Source organism: Bubalus bubalis, chromosome 9, assembly GCF_019923935.1.
Source record: "Bubalus bubalis isolate 160015118507 breed Murrah chromosome 9, NDDB_SH_1, whole genome shotgun sequence".
NCBI classification, from domain to species: domain Eukaryota; kingdom Metazoa; phylum Chordata; class Mammalia; order Artiodactyla; family Bovidae; genus Bubalus; species Bubalus bubalis.
The window spans coordinates 84,573,722-84,598,935 of record NC_059165.1 but is presented as its reverse complement, the minus strand read 5'-3'; the positions used below and the strand labels follow the sequence as shown (position 1 = coordinate 84,598,935).

Here is a 25,214-nt window from a genome sequence, read left to right as displayed (position 1 = left end):
TATGTGTATAACTGATTCACTTGGCTGTAGACCTGAAATTAACACAATGTTGCAAATTAACTACACTCCAATAACGTTTTTTTAAAAGAAGCCCTAAAATTTAAAAAACAACATAGTTCTAATTAAGATCATGTCCATAAATTGCCAGTGAGATGCACAGAACTATAAGGAGAAATGAATACCTTTTGTCACTTTTTCCTAATTAGCATCCTCTCTCCCATGATGACATCTGGAGAACACGAAGCCTTCTGATTCAAGCCCCTAGGCAGGGGTGGACTGCGTGCTGGCACACCCTCCCCTTCATCCCCTCCCAGACCTTAATGTTTTCACATGCACATCCGCGTTGGTGGTCCAGCGGAGATGAGACTCTTCACGGACGTGATCATTTAGTTTGTGGGAGAGGAATGAAAGCTCCACATTTACAAGCCCTGATCCTTCATGCCAGGTCCTGAGGAACTGAGGGAGGGCACTGCAAACCTCCCACAGCACCAAGCACGAAGCAAAACAGGGGCTGTGAAATTACCAGCAGGGAGGCACCCAGCACCAGCACTCAACAGGCGCCTGCACGCTCAGTCACTAAGTTGTGTCCAGCTCTTTGCAACTCATGGACTGTAGCCCGCCAGGTTTCTCTGTCTGTGGGATTTTCCAGGCAAGAATACTGGAGTGGGTTGCCATTTTAGTAGGTGTTAAATGGCATATTCATTTGACTAGTGATTATTAAGATAAAACATTTTTTAAAATTAAGTTCTACTAATGTTTGCCCAGGCTTACAGGATTTAGCTTTGCCATAATATGAGCCACTAAAACCCATTTCCAGCCTTGGCTGATTTACTAATGCATCTAATAGCATACCAAAAAAACAGACAAGATGGTGTAGATTTGCTTTGTCTACACTTAGACTTGTGTAAGTGAAAGGTGATCTTTAAGCCCATCTCAGAGCACTGATAATCTGCTCACTGGCGGATGACAGGAGGCAAAACTAACAAAACTGTGTCCTAGGGGTTTGGAGGGCATGAAGTAGCACCCCGGGCTCTTTAGCTGGGAAATGGATTGGACTTAATGAGGGGGAAGCCCAGGGAGAAAAGCGCTCTGTGGAAGGGCCCCCTGGAGCTGTCCAGTTCAGGGGGTCATGGTGTCACTTCATCATCATGTGATCCCCAGGAGGCACAGCATACACACCACTGAGAGAATGCTTAATGGCTTGGGAGAAAATAACTGCCTAGGGAGAGAAAGCTATGGAATAGAGGGAAGGACACTGGCCCCTACTTTAGAGGGAGAAAGTGAAATGGGCTATCACTAAAGAATGCACTCTCCATTGCCCACTCTTGTTGGCCTGCGGCAGACTCAGTATGGGGTCAGGGGCGTATTTCCAAAGTAGGTGAAGGGGAGGGAGTCAGCATTGAACCATGGAAATCTATGGAGATCTGGGTGACTCCAGAGATATTTGTGCTAAAAGACGGCTGTTTCCAAACCTTTCACCACCTCATTGAACCCTTCTGTGACACCATCACCACCCCCCTTTCAATGCCCTGCCACTTTCCACCCCAAAGGCTGGGGGATTTCCATTATAATGGAAGCACAATGTTTGGAGAGTTGACAGGCATACACTGGATGTTTGACAAATACTGATGACTGGTTGCCATGAAGAGATGGGTATATTAGAACAGAGAAAACAGAGGGGAGAGGTGGGAGGAACTAGGAGAGAGAGGATAAAAAGGATTCTCACAAAGCTGCCTAACCAATTTCTGCATCTTTCCCTCTTCTTACCCTGTATCCACTATGAGTTCAAACATCTCAATTCTTCTACAGTGACTCTAGTTTGGCTCACAATAAAGGACTTTAAATCATGAAGTCTGCAAAAAATAAGCTAACCCTCTGCCATCGGATCCTCCCGGCCCTCCCAGCTGAGTCATACCTGGCAGGGAAATTCACATTTCTCCCCACGCCATCCAGGTGCACAGGTGCAGGTCCCGTCCAGGGTGTTGCAGGCTCCGCCGTTGAGGCACTGGCACGTTAAGTTGCAGCCAAAGCCCCATGTACCACTGGGGCAGCTGATGGAGCAGTCCACCCCGTGCCAGCCTGCCATGACAAGAGTGCCAGGGCACGTGAACAAACAAAGGCAGCATGGCCAGCCTCTCCCAGCCACACTTCCCTTTAGAAACATCTTGGAGGTGGGCAGCAGGGCCCCTGCCCTAGTGCAGGGAGCGTGGCTCTGCCGCGTAAAGCCTTTCTCAGAACTGAATCAGCGCAGCAGCACAGCTGCCAAGCGAGAAGCACCACTGGGCTACTGGGGGAAAAGAGATCAAGTTGGGGGCACCTCGCTATCTAACATGCAGTCATGCACACTGTGGGGTGCGGAGTTTTGTGCAGGTCAGGAAATAAAATATTTATATGGGAAGGAAAAGGAAAGTGCGTTTGAAAGAACATCCCCATCTTTAAAGCAGGACCCCATGAACCATGAACAGCAAGTGTCCACAACCCTGGCTGCTGCAGAAACTATGGATAAAGATGCTCTGGCCCCCATGTACAATCGGGTGCTTGACTGCATCTCTTGTCAGGACTCCAGGCCAATTGATTTAGGGGCACAGACACAGGTCTGCATGCTTACTCTTCCCCAAAGCACAGAGACTCATAGATTTTGGAGCTGGCAGCAACTTCAGAGATCATCTCACAGAAGCCTCTCCCCTTGACTCTGGAAAGCAGGAGAGCCCTTCCTGGGTAAGGGTCTTTGCTGAGTTCAGTCACTGTATTTTGGCAAAGCTGGAGCTAGAATCCTGGTTAAGGTTTCTTTCCTGTGTCTTTAGGAGCTAACAGGACCGGGATCAGATAACAGACTCATTCACCCACTCACCTGCATTGCAAGTACAAGATCCATCCGCAGGAGAGCAGACAGCATCATTTTTACAGCTGCAGAGCGAGGAACAGTTTATCCCATAGGTCCCCAGAGGGCATGGGATGGAGCAGTCAATTCCCTAGACAAGCGCAAATAGGAAAATGCATGCAGTTTGACCACCTGAAATAGGGCCAACACAAATATACCAAAATATATCTTGGCTGTGCTGATTATACTCTCTCATTTTAACACACTATTTTTTTTTAAAGAGTTTTATAACTATTCAGATGTACAAACTGTACAGACTCAAGGGCAGTGCCACCTGGCCTATATTTAGGATACAAGTATTGAATATGACCCAAAAACCCTGCTGCCTTCATCACTTTCCCTCGGTAGCAAACACAAAATCCTCTGTCCTTGCTCATACAAGTAGATATAGAACAACAAACTGCAGCTGTAAAATTATTGTCTATAAATAAACATAAATATGAACTATACATTAAATTGCAATGATTCCTAGACTGCTTTATATAACATGTAATATGATCAGTAGGTAAGGCAAAAAAACAGAACACATTTAGCCTGCAGCATGATTCAATTTATTATCTGACAGGGAGCATTAAACACAGAAGTTGGTCACCAAAGGTGACTGGAGGTCACCTCCTTTAAAAGCAGAAGAGACAAAGAGACTCTTAAGGCTAATTCAAGGGCTCAACCAAAGCATTGTGACCCAGCTTAGAAAACCCTGTAAAGATCTCAGCTCTGAGACTTTGTGACCCACTTGTTCTATATTATATGCTCTGAAATAGTCATCAACATTCTTCACAGTTTAATGTTCTCTTTAAAATGGGAGAAAATAATTCAAGAGCAGCCCATTTTCCTTTAAAACAAAAATTACTAATCTGTGGCTAAGAAATCCTGGAAACTAGCAAAATTCTGCTCTATGAGCTTATAGGCATATTTGAAAGGTCTGGATTCTCAAAGGGACTGAAAAATTTACATACTACTAATCCTTGGCTGTTAATACATAATAAATGCTAACTATGCCTTCAAATTGCATGGAATTAAAGCATAAACTGTGGACAATAAAACATATCCTATTTGGAAAAGTAATTTCTTTGCTGCCTATAAATTATCTACATGATGAGATAATTACATAGTTACATAAGGAATAATTAAAATACATCTTACTTCTTGATATATATTAATTAAATTATTAAATATTAATGCCACTTTAGAGTTTCACCAGCTTGCCCAGGCATCATTCTCAAGTAATTACTTATACCTCTTATTATTTTTTTTCTCTTTATTTTCTTCCTTGTTAATGATGCAATTGGTTTTTAGCACATTCACTGGACTTCAGAGAAAGGTCATATAAATCATGGTATCCATGTGCTCCAAGTTGCACCTCTCCTCTCCTCCTTCTCTGGAAGGAGCCCAAGCCACTCACTTTGAATCCTGGGGCACAGATGCACTCTCCTGTCACGCTGTCACAGTCAGCCCCATTCTGGCAGCTGCAGATCTGTTGGCAAGCTTCCCCATAGAATCCAGGAGAACACGTCTCATTACAGTAGAGTCCCGACCAGCCTGGCTTGCAGGCACACTCTCCAGACATGGGGTGACAGCTGAGGGATGTGGATGAAAAGAGCAAGTCACTCGCGGGTAAACATGACACCAAGGCTTGTACAAATGTTGCTCTAGCCACGATCACGAAATGTGTTGGTAATTCCATACACAACAATCTAAACTTCATTCTCAGGCTTGATATGGTTTAATTAATCGGCTGAAACCTGACTGGTACCACAAATGTTGCATGAAATCAGCATCATGCTCTAGCAGGATGACTCTTGTAACTGTGTCCCTTTGTCTGAAACTCATTTTAATTTTTGTCAGATGAAAGCACCAATACGATAAGAGGTCAACTAGATAAGACGATCTGAAGAATTCCATCCAACGAACACCACCAAGTCAGTTAGCAAGGGTCATGTCCGAGGAACCCCAGAAGCAGTGACCTTTTCAGCCTAGCCTACTTCTCTCAGCTCCCCATACCTGGTGGCAGAGCAGCTGTCTCTACCTGAAACGGCAGCCACATTGATGCGCCAGGCAGCCAGCTGTCATTCCACAGCAAATGGACACATCAGCTGTGCTGAGGCATGGGTTAACGAGGCTCACACAATAGGGTGCTCTGTATGGCTCAAAACACATGTGCTTCTCGCCAAAGGAAAATCTGAACAATCAAACCAGCTCTGCTCACAACTGGAAGACTGTTGAAGATGGTCTTCCTCCCCTAATGGAGATAAAACCCTCCCCTTAACTTGGGCCGTAACAAAACCCACTGTCTCATCTAGACATCTGCTAAATGACCTCTCACCAGAGGACTGTTCACAGATTTTCTGCAAAGAACCATGACCTGGAAGGGATAAGGACTGAAGCTGTAAATTCCAGCTCTCCCACAGCCTGGCCAACCACAGTGAAAGCACATAACCTCCCTGGGCCTGACATTCTAATCTGTCAAATGAGGGTCTCGCCACATCTAATCTCATTTCCTGTCCTTTTCTTAAAGAAATTGGCTGTGGGTTAGATAGTTTGCTACTCATTTTCAGAAATTTATTTAAATATGCTTTTGGACCCCTGTTGCAACTAAGTGCCCATAAACAAATACTTAGGCTTCCATCACAAGCATGACTCAGGAAACATGGAAGGAAGGAATATCCAAGCACAACCTTATATATAATATGGTTTCTTGGGTATAGAAGATTTGGATTCCAAAAACAAGGTCTGAATCTTAAATCTACTTAGAATTACTCAGATCTATCTGGTATTTATCATTGGGCAAAACATCCAACATCTCCATGGCTTCTCAAACTTAACCTATTAAACATGGAGCCCTGGCTCTCCCCTTTCTTCATTCCTCACTCAGTGTTTCCTCTCCATTGAAAGTGAAAGTGAAGTCACTCAGTCGTGTCCGACTCTTTGCAACCCCATGGACGGTAGCCTACCAGGCTCTGGGTCCATGGGATTTTCCAGGCAAGAATACTGGAATGGGCTGCCATTTCCTTTTCCAGGGGATCTTCCCAACCCAGGGATCAAACCCGGGTCTCCTGCATTGCAGACAGACGCTTTACTGTCTGAGCCACTAGGGAAGCCCTCTTTCCACTAAAGCAATGGAACCAACCAGCCACTCAGTGGTTTAAGTTAAAAACCTCAGTTATTCTTAATAACTCTCTCTCTCACCTCCTATATTGCCTTCATCACTAGGACCTAACCATTCTAACTCCACAATATATCTTGACTCTATCCATATCTCTCCATCATCCTACTCCAAGGCAAGGGCATCTGTCTCCTCCACTTCTGAAGAGCCTTTCAATCTTCCTCCCTGTGTTCACTCATGAATCATCAACTAAAAAACACATCATATGGTATCACCTTCCTTAAAATTCTTCAAAGGCTCCCTTAGAAGCCTACATTCAGAGTAAAATGCATACTGTTTAATATAGCTAGAGTGAAAATTATTTGCTGTCTAAACCAGGGCATTTTTAAGAAGAGAAAGTTACTAATAATTACATTGGGACAACAGACCTAAACCAAACAGTTCTGAGACACATATCTGAGACATCGGATAAATGATGACCTTAGGAGCTGGTGATGGACAGGGAAGCCTGGCGTGCTGCAGTACATGAGGTTGCAATGAGTTGGACATGACTGAGCAACTGAACTGAACTGAAACCCAGCCCATAGGCCTTCATCAACTGGTCACTGCTTACTTTTCAATCTTTTCTTTCATCATTATTCTCTCTCTTTATTACTATGTTCAACTCAATAGAGTTCTTTTATTTTGTAAAAGCATTGAACTTTTTCAAAGTTAAGGGCTTCACATGGGCTATTCCATGTGCCAGGAATGCCATCTCCCAACTCCTGGCCTACATCTCTTAATTTTATCCTTCCAGGCCCAGTTTAAATCTCTCTTCCTTAGAGAGGCCTTCCCCGACCAAGCGCATTTCAGTTAGGAATCTCCTGTTATTCTCGTTCATTGCCCTCTGCTCATCTCACTTGTCAAGATCTGTAGTCATGCTTATTCTTATAGTCCTTCCCTTGTCTCCCTTCCCCTCTAGGCTTCGAGCTCTAGAAGAATGAGAATTGTGTTTCGTTATCATACAATAGGCCCATGGTAAACACAGATTGAGTGAACAGGTGAAAACATCAGAGTTGATGTGTGTGTGTCAGCGGGGTGGGGGGCAGGGCGCAGAATCTGCCTCCCCTGATCTCTCCGAATCATCCAGCCTTGTTAAAGTATAGTCTGTATGTCTGCATACAAAGGCCAGATGTCCCCTAAAATTAGTTTTTAAAATCTCAACTTTATAGCTTAAAAGGAATCACCATTAATTGCAGGGAACAGTCATTTAAGTGACATTTATGATGACACAGCAAGCGGATGTACAGACCAGCGCTGAATGTATGCTAACACCATGCTAAGCAATCCATGTGGATGATTTCATTTAATGCTCACAACGTTAGGTATGACTCTATTTTTTAAATGAGGGAACAGAGACCTTGAAAGAGGTACTAATTATTCCAAGTCTCGCGCAGGTAATGGCAGAATCAAACTCGAACCCAGATTCCTTTCTTTGTTTCCACACCAAAGGAAAAGGAAATTTGATAGCAGTCTGATAGGAGGGCTAGATATGAAAAGGAATTGTTAAAACTTAGGATTTTGCACAGATAAAAGGGTTATTATTAGGACCAATAGAAGCCTAAATTGTGCAAAAAGCAGGGACAAATTTAATTTCATTTTAGCAAGGCCCTACGTATGACAAAAAAGAAATATTCCAAATGGTGAACTGGTTAAAGTAGTTTACCTTAAGATAGATACTATTTTTAAAAAGGACATATTTTGGTAGGAAATGTTACTCAATAATAAAAGTCCAAAAACAACATACATGGTATAGATATAAATGTTAAACAGAATAGACGATTCAGGGATAGGGAATTGACCTAAGCTAGAGGCAGACAGAGAAATTGATATTCAATGCCCCCCGGTGAGTTTTAGTGCAGCACACTGGTTCTCAGATTGATTGACACCAAAATTAGTATTCTGCAATTTGTAATTAGATGTAGGAAACTAGAGCACTTTGGAGGCATTTGATGGGCTCTCATGCAGGCAGCTTAATTGGTAATGAGATTTACGTGTCGTTGTTAGAGGAGCAGAGTGGAGGTTGAAGGGTAATATCCTCCTACCTGATTTCTTTCTAAACAACAGATTGCTTTGTGTAATATGGAAATCGGATTATACACAGATAGGAATACCTACCATTTTATACATTTACATATATAACTAGATTAAAACATTCTAGTAAATTTTTCAACTTAAGAGTTCAATTATTACAGGTATCCAATATAATGTTGGCAAAAATAGAAAGAGTCACTGAACTTCCTTGTATTCATTTCCTTAGATATTATTAATGCTCAAATATATGACAATTAGGTGGCATTTGCAAGTAGGCACATCCTGATTGCCCACAGCTATTAAATGTCCTTATTAACAAGAGCTAATATACATATCTCATGTGGAATCTCAGTGAATCTTGAATTTTGTTTTCCTATTCAAAATTATTTCCACTACAAAAGTCAGTTTTAAGAATTCCTGGTCACAGAGAATGCCCTTAGGCTCTATAATGGTACTGCAATTCAAAATACTAACATCACTTATAAATATATTTAAATTCATTTCAACCTTATGATAGCTTGAAAAATAAAAAATGGTTACAGATGCTTTGTAACTCCACCCCCTAAGAGGTGGAGTATAAGGAAGCTGGACTTGGTTATGATGCCTTCTCTGTCTGGAGAGACATTAGCAAATGTGGTATAACCAAAGGTTTGAAAAGCATTTGCATGTTGGGGCTTGCCCTGTCTCTTACAGCTGTTGAGAAGCCAGTTACCATGTACAGAAGCTCAGGCTAATGTGCTAGATTACTGGGGACATATAGCTCAGTCACTCCCATCACTCAGCCAAATGCTAGACACGTGAGAGACACAGGAATTCCAGCCTCTAGTTGATCTGCCAACTGAATACACACAGACCTCCAGAAGAACCACCAAGCTGAGCCCAACCCAAGGAGTCAAGCAAGAAATCATCAGCTAATAAATAAATGTTGTTTTAAATGCCTAAGTTTGGGATAGGCTTTTTTGTTGTTGTTGTTTTATACAGCAAAACTAACTGATACAAACCCTTACTCAAATATATGGCTTCCATATATGTCAATATGTGAACATTCATAGAACTCAAAATTTACCTAAAGATACTATAAATTAATAGTTTTCATTTCGTTAGTTATCTCATTGATTATAACAAAGGATTTCAGGATAGACATCATGTATTATGCAATAGCAAGCTACACTCTTGTCTGACTAAATGGTAGGCTAAACTTTGAGTTAATACAAAGATACTATGCCTTTTGGTTCAAAGGAACTTTGTGTTTTCAGGAATTTTACATAGAAGTTTGAGATTTAAGAGTAGAACGGTGGCTCCAACTATGAATTCAAGAAGACAAGAGTCATATAATCAATTGTCAACTGGTTTTAATAGGAATTTGTACAAGTTAATCTTTTAAAATAGCTTTTATTATTTAGGGAAGCACTTCATAGGCTAACAGTCTTTGATCTTCTGATTATTTGTTATATTATTAGACAGATTTTAGTGTTCTTTTGATCTATGTACCTAACAAATAAGTTCATTTACTTCTTTGTTAAAGCATATGTGTTTAGGTACACATGACCTATGTCAAAATTATACAGTATTGACATCAATCAAATAACTGTCAACTTGTACCCTGCATCTACTATTATGATAACTAATTTCAGCAAAATCAACATTTTCTCTGCTTCTCCAATTCTTCTCAAAGCAGAGATCCTTTGTATAGGTTTATTAATCTATTTGATTTCAGACTGTATCTACATTCAATGAAACAGCACACTGGCATTAAAAAGTCCTTAGCTATTTCTAATGAGAATTACCTTTCGTTGGGACAAACCTTACACTGCAGGAAAGGCAGCCAAAATTCAACACTGGAGAGTTGAAAAACAACCAAAATCCTGTAGAGATTATTCATTTTTACTCTCCAAATGTTTATTTAACCTGTCCTGTAAAGATGGTGATGTTTCCCAATGAAGAAGGCCAGAAATTGACTAAAGAAGCTTGCTAACTGCTGGAGACACATTAAGAGTGCACTTCTTTAATATGCCCACTAAAATGTATTTCAATGCATGCACACACACTGTAAAGTCTTTTTTTTTTTTTTTGCTCCCAACAATGGTTTAAAGAAGAGACCAACCACAGGCTTCTACTTACTTTTAACTTTAGTGCATTTGAGATTTAATGTGACCACAAATTGTCTTTCAGAAGCATAAATGAAGTAACAGCTGTGCTGAATGCAAATAAAGGTAATTCTGGTATCATCTGAACTGCTATATAATGTACCACATTATAGTCAAACTCAACTTTTCCAGCAGTATGTAAACGAGGCCCAGAATTCTAAGTGATGTGTATCTGGTCCTTGGGGGAGGCAGAGGAAGAAATGGTTGGAAAGACATTTTCAGGGGAAGACAAAGTACAGTAAAGTGGGTGGGATTTTGGTTTCCTGTTCTTAAGTTCTTCAGGAGATTTTTGAGCCTTTAAAAGACCCCTGTGAGTTCTGTGTTCAAGTAATCAGTTCTGAACACACATCTCACATGTGACAACCACAAGTGAAGCACTTTCTCAAAACTTCCACACTTCCTGCCTATACAGACATTGAGTAAAGAGGCTGCCATGAGAATCATTTTGTGATGGTTCTACATACCCAACTACGCTTAACCTATGTCTCTCATTGCGTCTTGGCTGCTAAGGGAATGTCACAGAATCCCTCTCTTAGGGAAACACTGTACTAACCTCAGCAAGTTTACTTTTTTCCAGTGGTCATTAACAGAGAATAGGATTTCATATCCATCCACAGCCATAACAACTTTAGCACTTTTGACTTGGACCACTGGGTGTAAAAGTCTTCCATATACTGAGTGGTTCCTGCCCAGGATGATCCAGAGGCAGGAAGGGTCTCAGGATGGGAATATCTCTGCAGATCCCTCCTTCTAAATAGTCGATAGTGTGTGTTAGTCACTCAGTCGTGTCTGACTGTTTGTGACCCCATGGACTGTAGCCTGACAGGCTGCTCTGTCCATGAAATTCTCCAGGCAAGAATATTGGAGTGGGTTGCCATTTCCTCCTCCAGGAGATCATCCTAACCCAAGGATCGAACCTGAGTCTCTTGCATTGCAGGTGGATTCTTTACCATCTGAATCATCAGGGATCCTGCAGTGAAAACTTTAATAGAACACATCACTCCAGGGGCAGCTGACCCTCACCTGAGAGTGTTGTCCACATGGCAGGGACACCGCTTGTCACATCTGATGCCATAGAGTCCTTCTGGACACAGGCGCGCTTCACAGCGGTCACCAGAAAAACCTGCTTCGCAGAGGCAGGAGCCACTCACATGGTAACACTTTCCTCCATTGACACACTGGCAGGTCTCCGCACAGTGAACTCCGTAGGTGCCAACGGGACACTCATCCTGGCACCTGTCGTGCAGGAGATGGGAGTGTAAGGTTAGTCAGTGCCTTGTGAAAATAAACAGTAGGTTCAGATAGGTTTTGTTGTATACACACTTAGATCCTTTTTGGATTTCATATTTACTTAGTGATTGTCCCATCATAGATATGAAAAGCATTAAAAAAAATTATAATAGTAACAGTCATATAACCTGTTTAAAGAAATAGTAAAATCAAAAACAAAATATGAATTTGGGATGGGAAGCATGTTTTATACCTAGTCCTTGCTAAAGGTATACACAGCACTTTAGTAGATACCAGGAAAGAGAGAAAATGAATTGCCCAAGTGTGAGCCCCAGCCCATTATTAGAGAATTAAAACATATGCTCTCTCTCAAAAAATGAAGTAATGCCATTTGCAGCAAACATGGATGGACCTGGATATTATCATGTTGAGTAAAGTAAGTCAGAGAAAGACAAACATCATATAATACCACCTATATATGGAATCTAAACAAATGACAAAAATGAATTTATTTACAAAACAGAAACAGACTCATAGACACAAAAAACAAACTTATGGTTACCAAAGTGGGTAGTGGGTAGAGGGAGATAATTTAGGAGTTTGGTGTTAACAGATACACACTACTTTATTCAATATATGTAAACAACAGGACCTACTATATACAGCATGGGGAACTATACTCAGTATCTTTTAATAACTTAAAATGGAAAAGAATCTGAAAAAGAATATGTATGTATAACTGCATCACTTTGTTGTTCACTTGAAACTAACACAACATTGTAAATTAACTATTCTTAAATAAAATACATCCTTTCCCCATTTCAAAGTGAAAACTTTGGAGCAAATTCGAAACAAAATGTTAATTCTCTTGGCTTTTATGTTGATGTTAATTTTTAACCTCAACCACGTGTCTATCTTTTCAAAGCTGTATGGCAATAACTGCTCCTTATTCAGAAAGTTTTGCAACTTGACAAAGAAAGTCCTCCTTTGGGAGGACTTTGGGAAAATCTGAGCTATTGAAATCAGGTGTCCTCCATTTCAACCTGGGAAACTCCTGCCAGGAGGCTGTGAGTTCCCCGAACACAACATTATTATTAGGTGGGGTTTTGTCCTCTTGGGAAGAAGGGCTACCAAACAGCAAGGAAAAAAAAAATCATATCTCAAAAATCCACCTTTTTTTCTTTTAAAAAATGGCCTTAGATTGTGGCATGAGGATATGCTGTGGGTAAGTCAGACTGGGTGGGAAGCCGAGTTGCTGGAGGGACTCAAGAAGAGAAAATCCTCATGGCTCCTTGGAGCGTATGCCCTGCTATTGGGCCAGCTTTTTCTTTCTGACCAGGCAAGGTGACTTGATAGGATTTCCCGCAGCAGAAGGAGTGCTTTCTGCCAAGGGAGAGGCAGCCGGAGTCTTGCTTAGCCAGAGTGCGGCCACAAGCAGAGTACTCTTTGTGAGTCTCAGCAGCCACTTCCCATGTGGCTCTCAAGTCATGCCAGACCCAGAGTCAAAAATGTAGGTCAGCACTGCATTTTTTCAGATGGGTACAAGGCAAGCAGCAAGTGCACGATAATGAATCCAAGCAGACTTCAAAGCAACAGGAAAGGGGCTGAAAAGCAAACATTTTCCACAAGGCTTTGCATATTTTTAATGATAGGGTGTGGGGACTAACAATACCAGGACTGGATAGGATTCTAGTTTAGAGCAGAGGATAAATCTTGAGAACCCTTTGATATTTTTCTGGTTAACTCTGGCTCTGACATATTTAGGGAAAAGGGACTCTTGCAAATTTGGTTTCACAGACTGTAGACTTTTTTTCAATAGGCAAAGTCCTCAATTCAATCACTCGACAATGCATTAGAGTTCTGGAGTAATTGAACTAAGTTCATTTAGCATAAAATCAGATGTGTGTTGCAAAGTTACACGAGTATACCTATTTTTAGACCAGAGTGTTTTTTAAAGGCACTCTATTTTTAACTTCTAAGCAGCTTTACTAAGCCAAGTCACTTAGTTTACTCCCCAAAATGTAAACTTTAGAGAAAGAAATGCTGTCGGTCAATCATCGGGCCTCTTCATGGCTCCGCTAAAGGTTGGCAAGACGGTTTGGCAACCTGTCTGTCCAGATGTCCTTGCAAGGCAATACCAGAAAAAAAGAAAAAGTTATGCTTAAGGTAAATCATATTACTAAAAGAAACCCAAATGCTACATTTTGGACTCCAGGATTTTAACTTGGGGAAAAGCAAAGCTCTAAAAAAGGGGAACGGAAGAGTAATGGGAAGCACGGGAAAACGTCTGCCACCAAAGACAGGGGAGCGTGTGACTATTCTATCCTATCTTGGCAGAGACTTCCTTCTCTCTGAGCAAACAAAATCCGTAATAGCTGGGCATGACCCAGATTTACCTTTCTAACCTATAATTAAACACACTACTAAGTTTGTGTTTTAAATGGCAAAAAGCCATTCGAATTTTTCTTACGAAAGTAGTCAGTAAAGCTTGGTTCACCATCCTGCTTCTTTTCCATCAGTGTTGCGCTTGTAAGAGAATCCTGTTAGTTGCCACCTACCACACCAAAATGGTAGGATATCTTTCTAGAAGTAGATCTTTTCCATCTTGAAAATAAACACAGTGGTGAAGTAGATTACACCCTTCTCATTGGCTGAATTAAAAGTCTTTGTCGAGCAGTCTTACCTCCCTTTTGGGCTCATTTTTCTGAAAGAAACATCATTTCCCAACAAATTTTATGCCCTCAATGTTGCTTTTGTGGTCCCATGTGGAATAAGAAAAGTAATCTTAGAAGTCACTAAAAGAGGAAATACTTTCTTTCTTAAGAGATGGCAGAGAGACAGGTAAAAATACAGCGATAAATACTGGCCACAGTAGAAATATGAAAATATGAAGTTCCTATTTTATTTTACTTTTTTTTAGATTTTTTGAAATAATACCCTGGAGTTTGGAAAAACGGACACACATTAAGTTGTGATAATCTGGTAAGACATGACACTAATGCCCAAACCAATGAGGGTCACAGACTTGTTTGCCTATCATTTTGATTATCTCATTGCATCTCACTGTGAACTTATAGAAAAGAAAGTGCGTTAGCATGGAAGGGGTGCCAGGTCCCATTTTCTCCTTTGTTCTTTTACGTATGGCCTTCCAGAGTGACCACAATAATTGGGCCAAAGCATGATTTACTGTGAAAGAATCACATTCCTCATCAGACCGAGATCAATAGATCAGCTGCCTGCCTTTCAAACCCCTGAAACTGCTGCTCTTGGGAAAATATTTATATAAAGAACACTGGGAAAGAGTCAGCTTTTCCTGCATACTGGAAGCAGAAAAGACTGCCTCTGTTGAAGACCAATTCTGCATCCCCCCAATTCCTGTCTATAACTCTGGACTTTCCCTCCTTTGGCCCACATTCTTCTTCACTGTGAGGGTGGTACAGAGCACAGCATAGTGTAACATTCTGGGGCTTTCCTTTAACAGAGTCCATGATTGATCCACAGACCTCTCCACCCAGCTAACACGTAAGAGATAACAATCACGTACATGGACTCATGCTAGGCCATCAAAAGCCCCAGTGCAATGATGCCACGACAACCCATCAGCATTAAGAACACTCTTTCAGCCCCTTCAGAAGGAGTTCTGCGAGGATCTGAGAGCCACCATACTCGGCTGTGCCACATGACCCTTCCTCACCACACTGTCCTCTGAAACCATCCCACAAACCCTACAGCCTATCATGTGGGCAGCCCATGAGCTGCTCTGTCTGCCTACGAGGTGCCTGTCTTGTTTGTTCTGTGTCCTCTCTGGCTGGGAGAGCCATTCCCACATCCGGGGTGCACTCTGGGCCAGCTGCCTGTGGCGGTACCTGCTCCCCTCTGGCCTGACCTCAGGGGTCATGTTTCGCTGACTTCTCAAAACAGGGGAAAGGGCAAGACCCTTGGCCCTTGGACTGCTTTCCCCACACCTCCTGCCACAAATGGTTGCATAACCACTGTTTCTTTCACGATGACAAATGTGCTTGATGTCATTGTGTTGTGAGTCTGTGTGTTTCCATGTATCAGAGAAGAATTGGAAACAGGAGTCATGTCATCAGTTCATCAAAAAACAAACAAACAAAAAACAAAACAAAACACACACAACCGTTATAAAAACAAGTTAAGAAGCAAGTTCCTTCTTCACTTTCCTCTCTTACTCTGGCTCTTTGCCTGCCTGGCCTCAAATCAAAAATTCACCTGAAAATTAGCTGTTATCCCCTTTCCCTGTGTTCTAAATGACTATAAGCCTACCTGTATGTTTGCTGATTTTATGTTCCTTGAATTTGAGACTTAAATCCAGACAGGGCAAGAAAACTATTATATTTAAATTTTTAGTGTCCAAAAATATTACGCAGAACTATTACTTAGGGTTCTGCTTGGTCCCATGCCTCTCTTGCCCTGATTCATCTTTTTATATTAAGACTTTAATACAACATGGATCCAGAATTCATCTAACAACCTCATTTTCCAAAATACAACCATAAACCAGGAAGCAGGCACAAAAACTTTCTGAGTACCCCAATTACATGTTATAGAAACCATGTGCTAAAGGCGCCAATAATTCATAACATCAAAAATTAAGGAAAATACACAATTGTATTAATGAAACTAAACTGATATTACTAAAAAAGTTTCTAATAAAAACAGGGATTTTTAAAAAACTACTCAAAGATGAAAAAGACCATCTACTAGAAACCAGTAGCCATTTTCAATAAAATTAGGAAGAAGATAGGAATTCCCACTTTTATCTATATTTGTCAACATTCATTTAGAAGTTTGGGCTTCCCTCATAGCTCAGTTGGTAAAGAATCCACCTGCAATGCAGGAGACCCTGGTTTGATTTCTGGGTCAGGAAGATCCACTGGAGAAGGGATAGCCTACCCACTTCAGTATTCTTCGGCTTCCCTTGTGGGTCAGCTGGTAAAGAATCTGCCTGCAATACAGGGGACCTGGGTTCGATCCCTGGGTTGGGAAGATCCCCTGGAAAAGGGAAAGGCTAGCCACTCCAGTATTCTGGCCTGGAGAATTCCATGGACTGTATAGTCCATGTGGTCCCAAAGAGTCAGACACTACTGAGCAACTTTCACTATTCCACTATACTATTTAGAAGTTTAAATTAATGCAATCACTCAAGTAAATGACACATTACAAATACCGAAGAGACTAATTTATCTTTATCTGTAGATAATAAAATAACCTTCAGTTCAGTTCAGTTCAGTCGCTCAGTTGTGTCCGACTCTTTGTGACCCCATGAATCACAGCATGCCAGGCCTCCCTGTCCATCACCAACTCCTGGAGTTCACTCAGACTTGCGTCTATCAAGTCAGTGATACCATCCAGGCATCTCATCCTCTGTCGTCCCCTTCTCCTCCTGCCCCCAATCCCTCCCAGCATCAGAATCTTCTCCAATCAGTCAACTCTTCGCATGAGGTGGCCAAAGTACTGGAGTTTCAGCCTTAGCATCATTCCTTCCAAAAAATCCCAGGGCTGATCTCCTTCAGAATGGACTGGTTGGATGTCCTTGCAGTCCAAGGGACTCTCAAGAGTCTTCTCCAACACCACAGTTCAAAAGCATCAATTCTTCGGCACTCAGCTTTCTTCACAGTCCAACTCTCACATCCATACATGACCACTGGAAAAACCATAGTCTTGACTATATGGACCTTTGTTGGCAAAGTAATGTCTCTGCTTTTCAATATGCTATCTAGATTAGTGTTTGCTAAAAATAACATGAGAATTAAATAAGAAGTTTGGTAGAGTGACTAAATAAAAAATAAATATTCAAAGGCAAGATTTTCTTTATCCAGAAATATCCAATTAAAACTTAAATGGGATTCTTCAAAAATTATAAAATATTTATAAATAAATTTCCTAAGAAAGTGTGAAGCCTAAATTGGAGGGGGAAAACACCCTACAGTATCTTTTTTTTTTTTTTTTTTAAACTTTACATAATTGTATTAGTTTTGCCAAATATCAAATCTTATTAAAAGTGATAGACCAGAATTTTAGAAAGAAAAAAATTAGAGAGGAAGGTTAAAGGAATTTTTAATTCACAGATATCAAAAAATAATGATAGCTCATATTTATACAGTTTCTAGATATCATTCAAGTTAATCATCACTAATATTTATACAGTTCATAGAATCATTCAACTATAATAATAGCTAATATTTGGAAGATTTAGCACTGTTCTAAAAGCTTTAATGTACTCATTTAATTCTTAACAACAACCCTAGAAGAAAGTACAATTATTGTTTGAACATTATAGATGAGCATATTTCCAAGGACAGAGGTTTCAAATTCTTTGTTTGGGGCTATTATATCTTCTGCCTCTCAAGCCTCTTTCTCTAATTTTACAGACACAGCTAACAAGCTTGGTTATCAAATCTTTCAGGATACAACAGATTAAAGAGCAAATTAGAAGCTGTAGGCTGAACAAAGCACTCTGGGTAACACTTTACCACCTAACACACAAAACGGACAAGCTGTGGATAGAAAACCACACCCCACACAAGCATCAGGAGAGACCTGTAAGTCCCACCGGGTCTCACTCCTATCACCACCACACAGTGACACGACACATATTCTTAAGGGTACACAGTGTCATAGGAAGGTAACTTTATGCCTGACATATATTTTAAAAATAATAAATCTATCCGGAAATCTTTAAAATGTTAGAAGTGTTGGGGTTTGAAGTGGCTGCCCTAATCACTTAACTGTGTAGAACTGATCCATCATGGGTTTCTGATATTTCCTCATTTTTTAAAAAAATGCTTTCTCTGCATCTTCAATTCACCACTGTTGTCAGTGGTCCAGTTGCTATGCACTGAGTTGGGAAGGAATCTGTCAGATACACTGATACCTTAGAGATGCTTCTGGGAAGATCATAGGATAGTCACAGACAAATGGTAGTAAATGCACTCCCTGGATCCTCCCAGCTTCGCTTCCACGCAATAGTCAGAGAGGCACAAGGCTGCCCTTACCTTTCCCCTGTGTACCCGGGGCTGCAGTGACATTGGCCTGTGGCAGCGTCGCATGTCCCTCCATTATGGCACTGACATTCTTGCGAACAGTTCTTTCCAAAGCGACCCTCGGGGCAAGGCTGGCCACACACTGTGCCCTGCATTCAAAGAGACTTGGAAAATTAGATGGGCCTCCAGCCGGGGAAGGGTCAGAGAAGAGAGAGAAGGGAGAAAAGAGAGGGAGCAGGAAGGGAAAGCAGGGTATGGGAACGGGGCTGCGCAAAGATTAGACAAAGGAGATTTTAGAACACATAAACTCTGTTTATCACCTCAAAGGTGTTAGAAATTCTAAACTGACTTATTTTCTTAGTAAGCCTAAATCTTCAAGATACATGCATAGGTGGCAGCATAGTAATCATAAGAAATACCTATGCTAAAAAAAAATACAGTCACCTCAAATGATTATGGGAACCTAAGGAATTTAGAAATCCTCCTAAGTGTTCTTCCTGTGTCTTACATGTACAGTAAGTGAACAGCACTTATTGAGGATCCATTACATAAATGATAACATCTGGTCCAAATGGAATATTCAAATACTTTACCATATATTCTAGAGAAAATACACCTTATCGTTGGTTTTATTTCTTATAAGCAAGCATTAGAAAAAGGATTGACATTTTGTGTATCTGAATTAACGTTAACATTGCCTAAGAAATACTTCAACAGAAACAATTCTAGACATTTTATTTTGGAAGAAAAGACACTTTTACTTTCAGCAGGTTCAATAAACATTGCTGGGCCAAGATCAATAGGAAAACTAATTTCCTGGGAGAGAAATCGAGAGAGTAACTTGGACACATCTTCTCACCCTAGAGGCTGTCTGTCTTGTCAGATATTGTCATATTTATTCCAGCCCTATGTGGAGAACCATAAGATACTTGACCAATAAGTCAATGGAATACTCTACTATTTTCTACTTCCTTTGGCTACATAACTTGGCTTTGTAGTTTATCATGTATTTATTGGAGTTACTATTACATCAAACAAAATAACCCCAAATAACAGGAATTTTTACAATGTTTTTAACTGTTGGAAGCTGTTGCTTTGTCCTCCTTCTCTATAAAAAAAGACAGACTGTGGGCACTCTGAAATTGGAGGCTGGCGAACACCAGATGGTTTTGTAAATGTTTATTCTGGATAGCATAAGAAAATGCATTTCCTCTAACTCCTGGCTACCCACAAAGGCAGTTGGTGTGCTAATTAAGTCTCCTCTGGTGGTTTCTAGCTATCTACCAACGAGAAAAGTTCTTCCAGAATCTTGGAACTGAAAAAGCCTTTGAGAGATGATTCAAATCAGTGCTTAAGTGAGAATCATCTATGTGCCAGGCATCGTGCTAAGCTCTGAGAATCAAAGATAAAGTCACAACCTTTAATTAGCTCACAATATGATGAGGGAGACAGATATGAAAATAGCTCTAACCCCTCATTCTAGCACAACATATTAACATGACTAGATGAAATAAATATGCCAAGGGTCAATCCATGGTAAGCCAGGGTTCTGGTGAAAATTCTCAGTCTCTCAGGAACTACTCACATTTTGTAATGGTCCCACATAAGCTTTAGAGATGCTGTTGAAATACTGTTTGCAAAGAAAGATTAATGTGAGTCAATAGCTTTAAGTAGAATATTATTGGGCTTCCCAGGTGGCTCTAGTGTTAAAGAAGCTGCCTGCCAAAAAAAAGAAAGAAAGAACCCTCCTGCCAATGCAGGAGACACAGGATACATGGGTTTGACCCCTGGGTCTGAAAGATCCCCTGGAGGAGGGTAGGGCAACCCACTCGAGTATTCATGCCTGGAGAACCATGGAGAGAGGAGCCTGGTGGGCCACAGTCTATACAGAAGCAGAGAGTCTGATACGAATGAAGTGACTTGGTATGCACACAGGACATTATTAGTTGAAATATATACTTGTGTATGTGGAATAGGAATACATAGCCACCTATGAAAAGCACCTAGGATTACTGCCCAAATAAAATGCTGCAAAGAGAAGTATAATTTGGAAGCTCAGCTGCACTTAGAGAAAAATGACCTGAAACTTTCAGTAAGAAACATCCATCGAGGTAGGGGTGCAGAGTATACGGGAGGCTCTGCTTGGCTGATGGAGAGGGCCATATGTCCACCTACTGGGACTCATGGTCCAACCTCATGGTCACCAGCATCCTACCTCATGACCACTCCAACCCAGAAGAAGAAGGCTTCAACCTCAAGATGAGGCAACTCTACAGACAATGTCTACACAAAAATTCTGCAAGTAATTTTTCTACGGCTCCTCATGCAAAGAACATGGAGCTCCCTGGACACTCTGCTACCTCAGCAAAATCCATCCCTTGCCGAGAACCAAGTAATGACCAGTGTTTGCAAAAGGCTGACTATAAGAAATAAAAGAAGAGAAGGAATCAAAGATATTTCAGCATTTCTACTTTGGGCAACTAAGAGAGAAGTGTTGGTTTGCGTGAAGACAAAAAAAAAAGTAAAAAGAGAATCACCTTAAGCAAGGTTTAGGTGTATGACAAATTTGGTTCTATGAACACTGACTTTGACAGGACTGCTTCCAGGTCAGTATTTCTTCAATAGCTTCTCTATTTGCCTCACCATCAGGCACTCAATAAAAGGCCCCCTTGCACTGACTCTATTGCTCCATGGAGTTTCTCCAGGCTCTGCTTCCTTGTCTTGTCTGCTTATCATTTCCAATTCTTGCCTTGGGTCTGATATTTCTTTTTCACTTCTCCCAGTGGTCTTACCATCTTGAACCCAATCTTACTTCCCATGATTCTGACTGGAAGTGGACTCCAAGTCTTCTTTGCTCTATTCCTACAGCAAGGGCAATCCCATGTCTGCCTCCTAAGGCTCCAGCCTAGGCATAGTTCAGGCAGATAGTGACCCATGTCTTTAGGTGAAACTAGGGTGGAGAGTCTAACAACACAGTGACAAACACACATCTGTGTTCAGGTCAGAGAAGGTCAAGGCTGAGAAACATCAGCTGATGATTGTTAAAGCAATGGATCTTAATGAGATTTCCAGGAAAGATGTATCATGAGAAAAGAGAAAGACTGGCATGAAACACAGGAAATAAAATGGTATATAAAAAAAGAGGGATTAGGAAAAGAGACCTTTAATAAGAGAGGTAGGAGAAGGGGAGAAGTGGAGAACGAGATGAGGAAAGGGAGGTGGATGAGCAACAGAGTCAAAAGCTTTGGAGGAACAAAGTAGAATGAAGATGGAGGAGCTGGTATTGAATCTAGCAATTACATCACTTGTACCCCTGCAAGAGCAACTTCACCACAGCTCATGGAGATGGCAGGTAGTCATGAAGTAAACTGCTGTTTTGTTTTCTGTATGTTAACGAAGGAAACAGACATTGGTCGTTCACTCTCCTGTCTTCAAGCAGACTTTTACAGAAACCAACTCAGAGAAACATGAACCAATATTATTGCCTGATTTTAGAGTAATCTACCTAATAAACCAGCTTTGACATTGTGTATTCCACGTAAGATTAAGCCTGTGAGATATTACACAAAGAAAGAGTATCATAGTCAAAATTTGGGAAGTGTAGTAAGGTACAGATCATTACACTAAAGACTCTGAGTTCTTCAATACTTGGAAAACTTGATTGACCTCAATGAGTCTCTAGATTCAAAGACCAAATAACTTTTTCACACAACACTTAACCTGTTGAGAATAATGTTCCCAAAGAATAATAATGATCCATAGAACATAATTATGAAAGTGCTTATTTGAATACTTACCGTGTTTAACAGCTTTTGCTGTCATGTGAAAGGTGAGATATTTCCCTTTTATATCCTGAAGGGAGATGCAGGACAGATGACCTACTAACTTTTCCATGAGGACCCTTAGTAAACTTCAAGTTCAGGATTTAATCACCTTCTGCCTTCTCTGGACTAAAAAATTCCTGCTTTGAAATGGTCAGATATTTCCAATTTTGAAATTTTTATCCATGGATGTGACATTCTTTTGTATTAAAGTTCTCCCCATGTATTTTCACTCGGGTATCCTGAAACAAGGGTCTTCGGCAGGTGGGGAGGGATGCTTACCAGCCAACCAGGAGGACAAGAGCACTCTCCAGTGACGTGATGACATACGCCTCCATTCTGGCAGGGGCATCTCTGCTCACACTGTGGTCCATGCTTGCCAGGGGGACAAAGATCCTCACAGCTGAGGGATTAACATGTGACAAAGGACATCATAGTTTATCCCAACCTACAACCCTTAGATTCACAAACACAGCAGCACCCAGGACCCTAAAAGAGACAAGCTCCTCTGTTCAATATTGTTCGTTTCATTAACATCAAGAGCACCAATCATATTGACTGGAAGGGTCAAGGGGTCACCTACTCCTTCCCTTTTGGGGGGATATTTTCTACTGAAACCATTTCAATTTGAGGAGAATCTGTCCTATCAGAGAGATGACTCTCACTGGCCACACACTCCTTAGTGACAGGAACTATCCATGCAACTCTCAAAAAGCCCATGGGTTACACTGGAAGTGTACTTGGTGTGTTTGTTCTAATCTCAAAGAAGAATGAAACATCTTCACATCACCTAATTCCATATTCCTTGTACTCAATTTTTAGCATTCTCTTCTTCAAAATGATGAGCCTCCTCCATATTATATGAATATACCTCTTACTCTAAGCCTTTGTCTTTTTTACTCTCCTATAAAATTACTCCAAATTTCTCAAAGCCTTATTCAACTAGGACCTTGATTAAAACCCATAAAAGGAACATTAACAATTAAATAGTCTGAGATGCTCATCCATTTTTCTGAAAATCAGGGCTTTCTTGGCTAATTCAGTTTTTTCTTTAGCTTTACTTTATAGCCCTAACTCTGTCAGCAGGAAACAGCTACCTCATGAGCCACATTTTTTTCAAGTTTTAGTTCTGTGATTTATAGGTGTGATTTTCTCAGAAAGGGAACAAGATTTTTTTTAATCTCACTTTTTGGGGCAAATTCTGCCTCTTAGTCTGTTTGCTAATACAAGCAAACCAAAGAATGCCCTTCTCACAAAATAAAGAAAGTAGTAGAGACAAGGGCTTCCCTGGGCGCTCAGCTGGTAAAGAATCCACCTGCAATGCAGGAGACCTCGGTTCAATTTCTGGGTCGGGAAGATCCCCAGGAGAAGGTATAGGCTACCCACTCCAGTATTCTTGGGATTCCCTGGTGGCTCAGACAGTAAAGAATCTGCCTCCAATGCAGAAGGCCTGGGTTCCATCCCTGGGTTGGGAAGGTTCCCTGGAGGAGGTCATGGTAACCCACTCTAGTATTCTTGTCTGGAGAATCCCCATAGACAGAGCAGCCTGGTGGGCTACAGTTCATGGTGTCACCAAGAGTCGGACACAACTGAGCAACTAAGCACAACACAGTAGAGATTAAGTACTTGCTTCTATGTTTTCCAGAAAGAACTAAACTGTGTGCACATATACTACACAAATGTGGTACAAGTCTTCACAAAACAACACATACATATCTATGAGCCTTAAATAACCCTGCTAACCTTTGAGCATAAACTATTTCTAACATCTATTTTCTTCTGTAAGTCACTGAACTCATCCTCTTTTATCCATCTAATTAACTGCCACACAGAGCAGAACAACATGGACCATTAATAGCCAAAAGTGTAAAATGAATGCAATCCAGGGAGTATCAAAGTGTGAAATGAATGCAATTAAGGGAGTGTCAAAGTGAAACCCAAATCTGCCCCAGAAACCCCAAATATTGCTACTCAACACAACATCCAGGCCCCTCTATCTCTGCTCTGCCAAAGGAAGGCATGGAAGCTGGTTCTGAGACCCTGACTGGGCTCTAACGTTCAACAAACAGCAGGAGCACCTAGCGGCCATCACTGCCTGAAGTCCTGTCCCCTCAGTAACTCCTTAGGCAGCCAGAGAGACAGAAGTACAGGAATACGAGGCTGGCAGCAGCAGGAACAGAGAAGGTGGGCGGGCTCTGCCACGCTGCCCAGTGGCGCATCACTTACAAGGCTCCAGTGTATCCGGGTGGGCAGCGGCACTCCCCCGTGACATGATCGCAGGTCGCTCCATTCTGGCACTGGCATCTCTGGTGACAATCGTTACCGTAGGTGCCCTGCTCACAGCGCTCCTCACAGCGCCAGCCCCGGAAGCCCGCAGCGCAGTGGCAAGCCCCTGTGATGGGGTTGCACAGTGCCCCATTTTTGCACTGGCACCGGCTGCTGCAGTGAGGCCCCCAGTGATCACCGTCGCAGGCTGAGGTTGGGGAAAGAAACAGTGGAGGGCATCAGAGTGTGGGTGTGGATAATGGCAAGCTCTTCAGTACCAGCTTTCCTCTCCCCTTGCAGACAGTGGCTGGATGGCCCCTTTATCACCATTTCTCCACTGAGCATCAGGGCTTGGGTACACACCTATGGCAATATTTCACTGGTGCTCAGCACTGGACCACTTTCTATCACTCCATTTCTCAAGCATCGCTTGAGGCCTGTGCTCAGCCTGCTCCCTGCACCTGGAGTGTGTGTGTGATGTGGGCAGAGTCACTGGCTAGGGGAGGGTGTGAGCAGTTGTGGGCAAAGAGGAGGCTGACTAGGCAGGTGGGAATGGTCAGCTTATGCAAGGGTTTTATACACATCAAGAAGTTTGGATTGTATCTAGTTGACAGAGGATTGGTAATAAAGGATTTTAAGCACTGAGGGTCAATGGAGATTTGCCTTCTAGTAAGATCAGCTGCCTAC

At 41.5% G+C, this 25,214-nt stretch overlaps 1 protein-coding gene across 3 annotated transcripts in view; it reads right to left on the bottom strand.

Annotated features, from left to right (window-relative positions):
• Positions 1-25,214, bottom strand: part of MEGF10 (multiple EGF like domains 10) — a 177,103-nt gene that overhangs the window by 37,064 nt on the left and 114,825 nt on the right. For all 3 annotated transcript variants that reach the window (XM_006073352.4, XM_006073353.4, XM_044947839.2), the window contains exons 6-12: positions 24,489-24,735; positions 22,545-22,665; positions 18,454-18,590; positions 11,228-11,440; positions 4,284-4,458; positions 2,852-2,972; positions 1,916-2,079 (exon numbers count right to left, since the gene is read on the bottom strand). In XM_006073352.4, the coding sequence (XP_006073414.4) occupies positions 1,916-2,079; positions 2,852-2,972; positions 4,284-4,458; positions 11,228-11,440; positions 18,454-18,590; positions 22,545-22,665; positions 24,489-24,735 (1,178 nt within the window). The remainder of the gene's footprint in view (positions 1-1,915; positions 2,080-2,851; positions 2,973-4,283; positions 4,459-11,227; positions 11,441-18,453; positions 18,591-22,544; positions 22,666-24,488; positions 24,736-25,214) is intronic.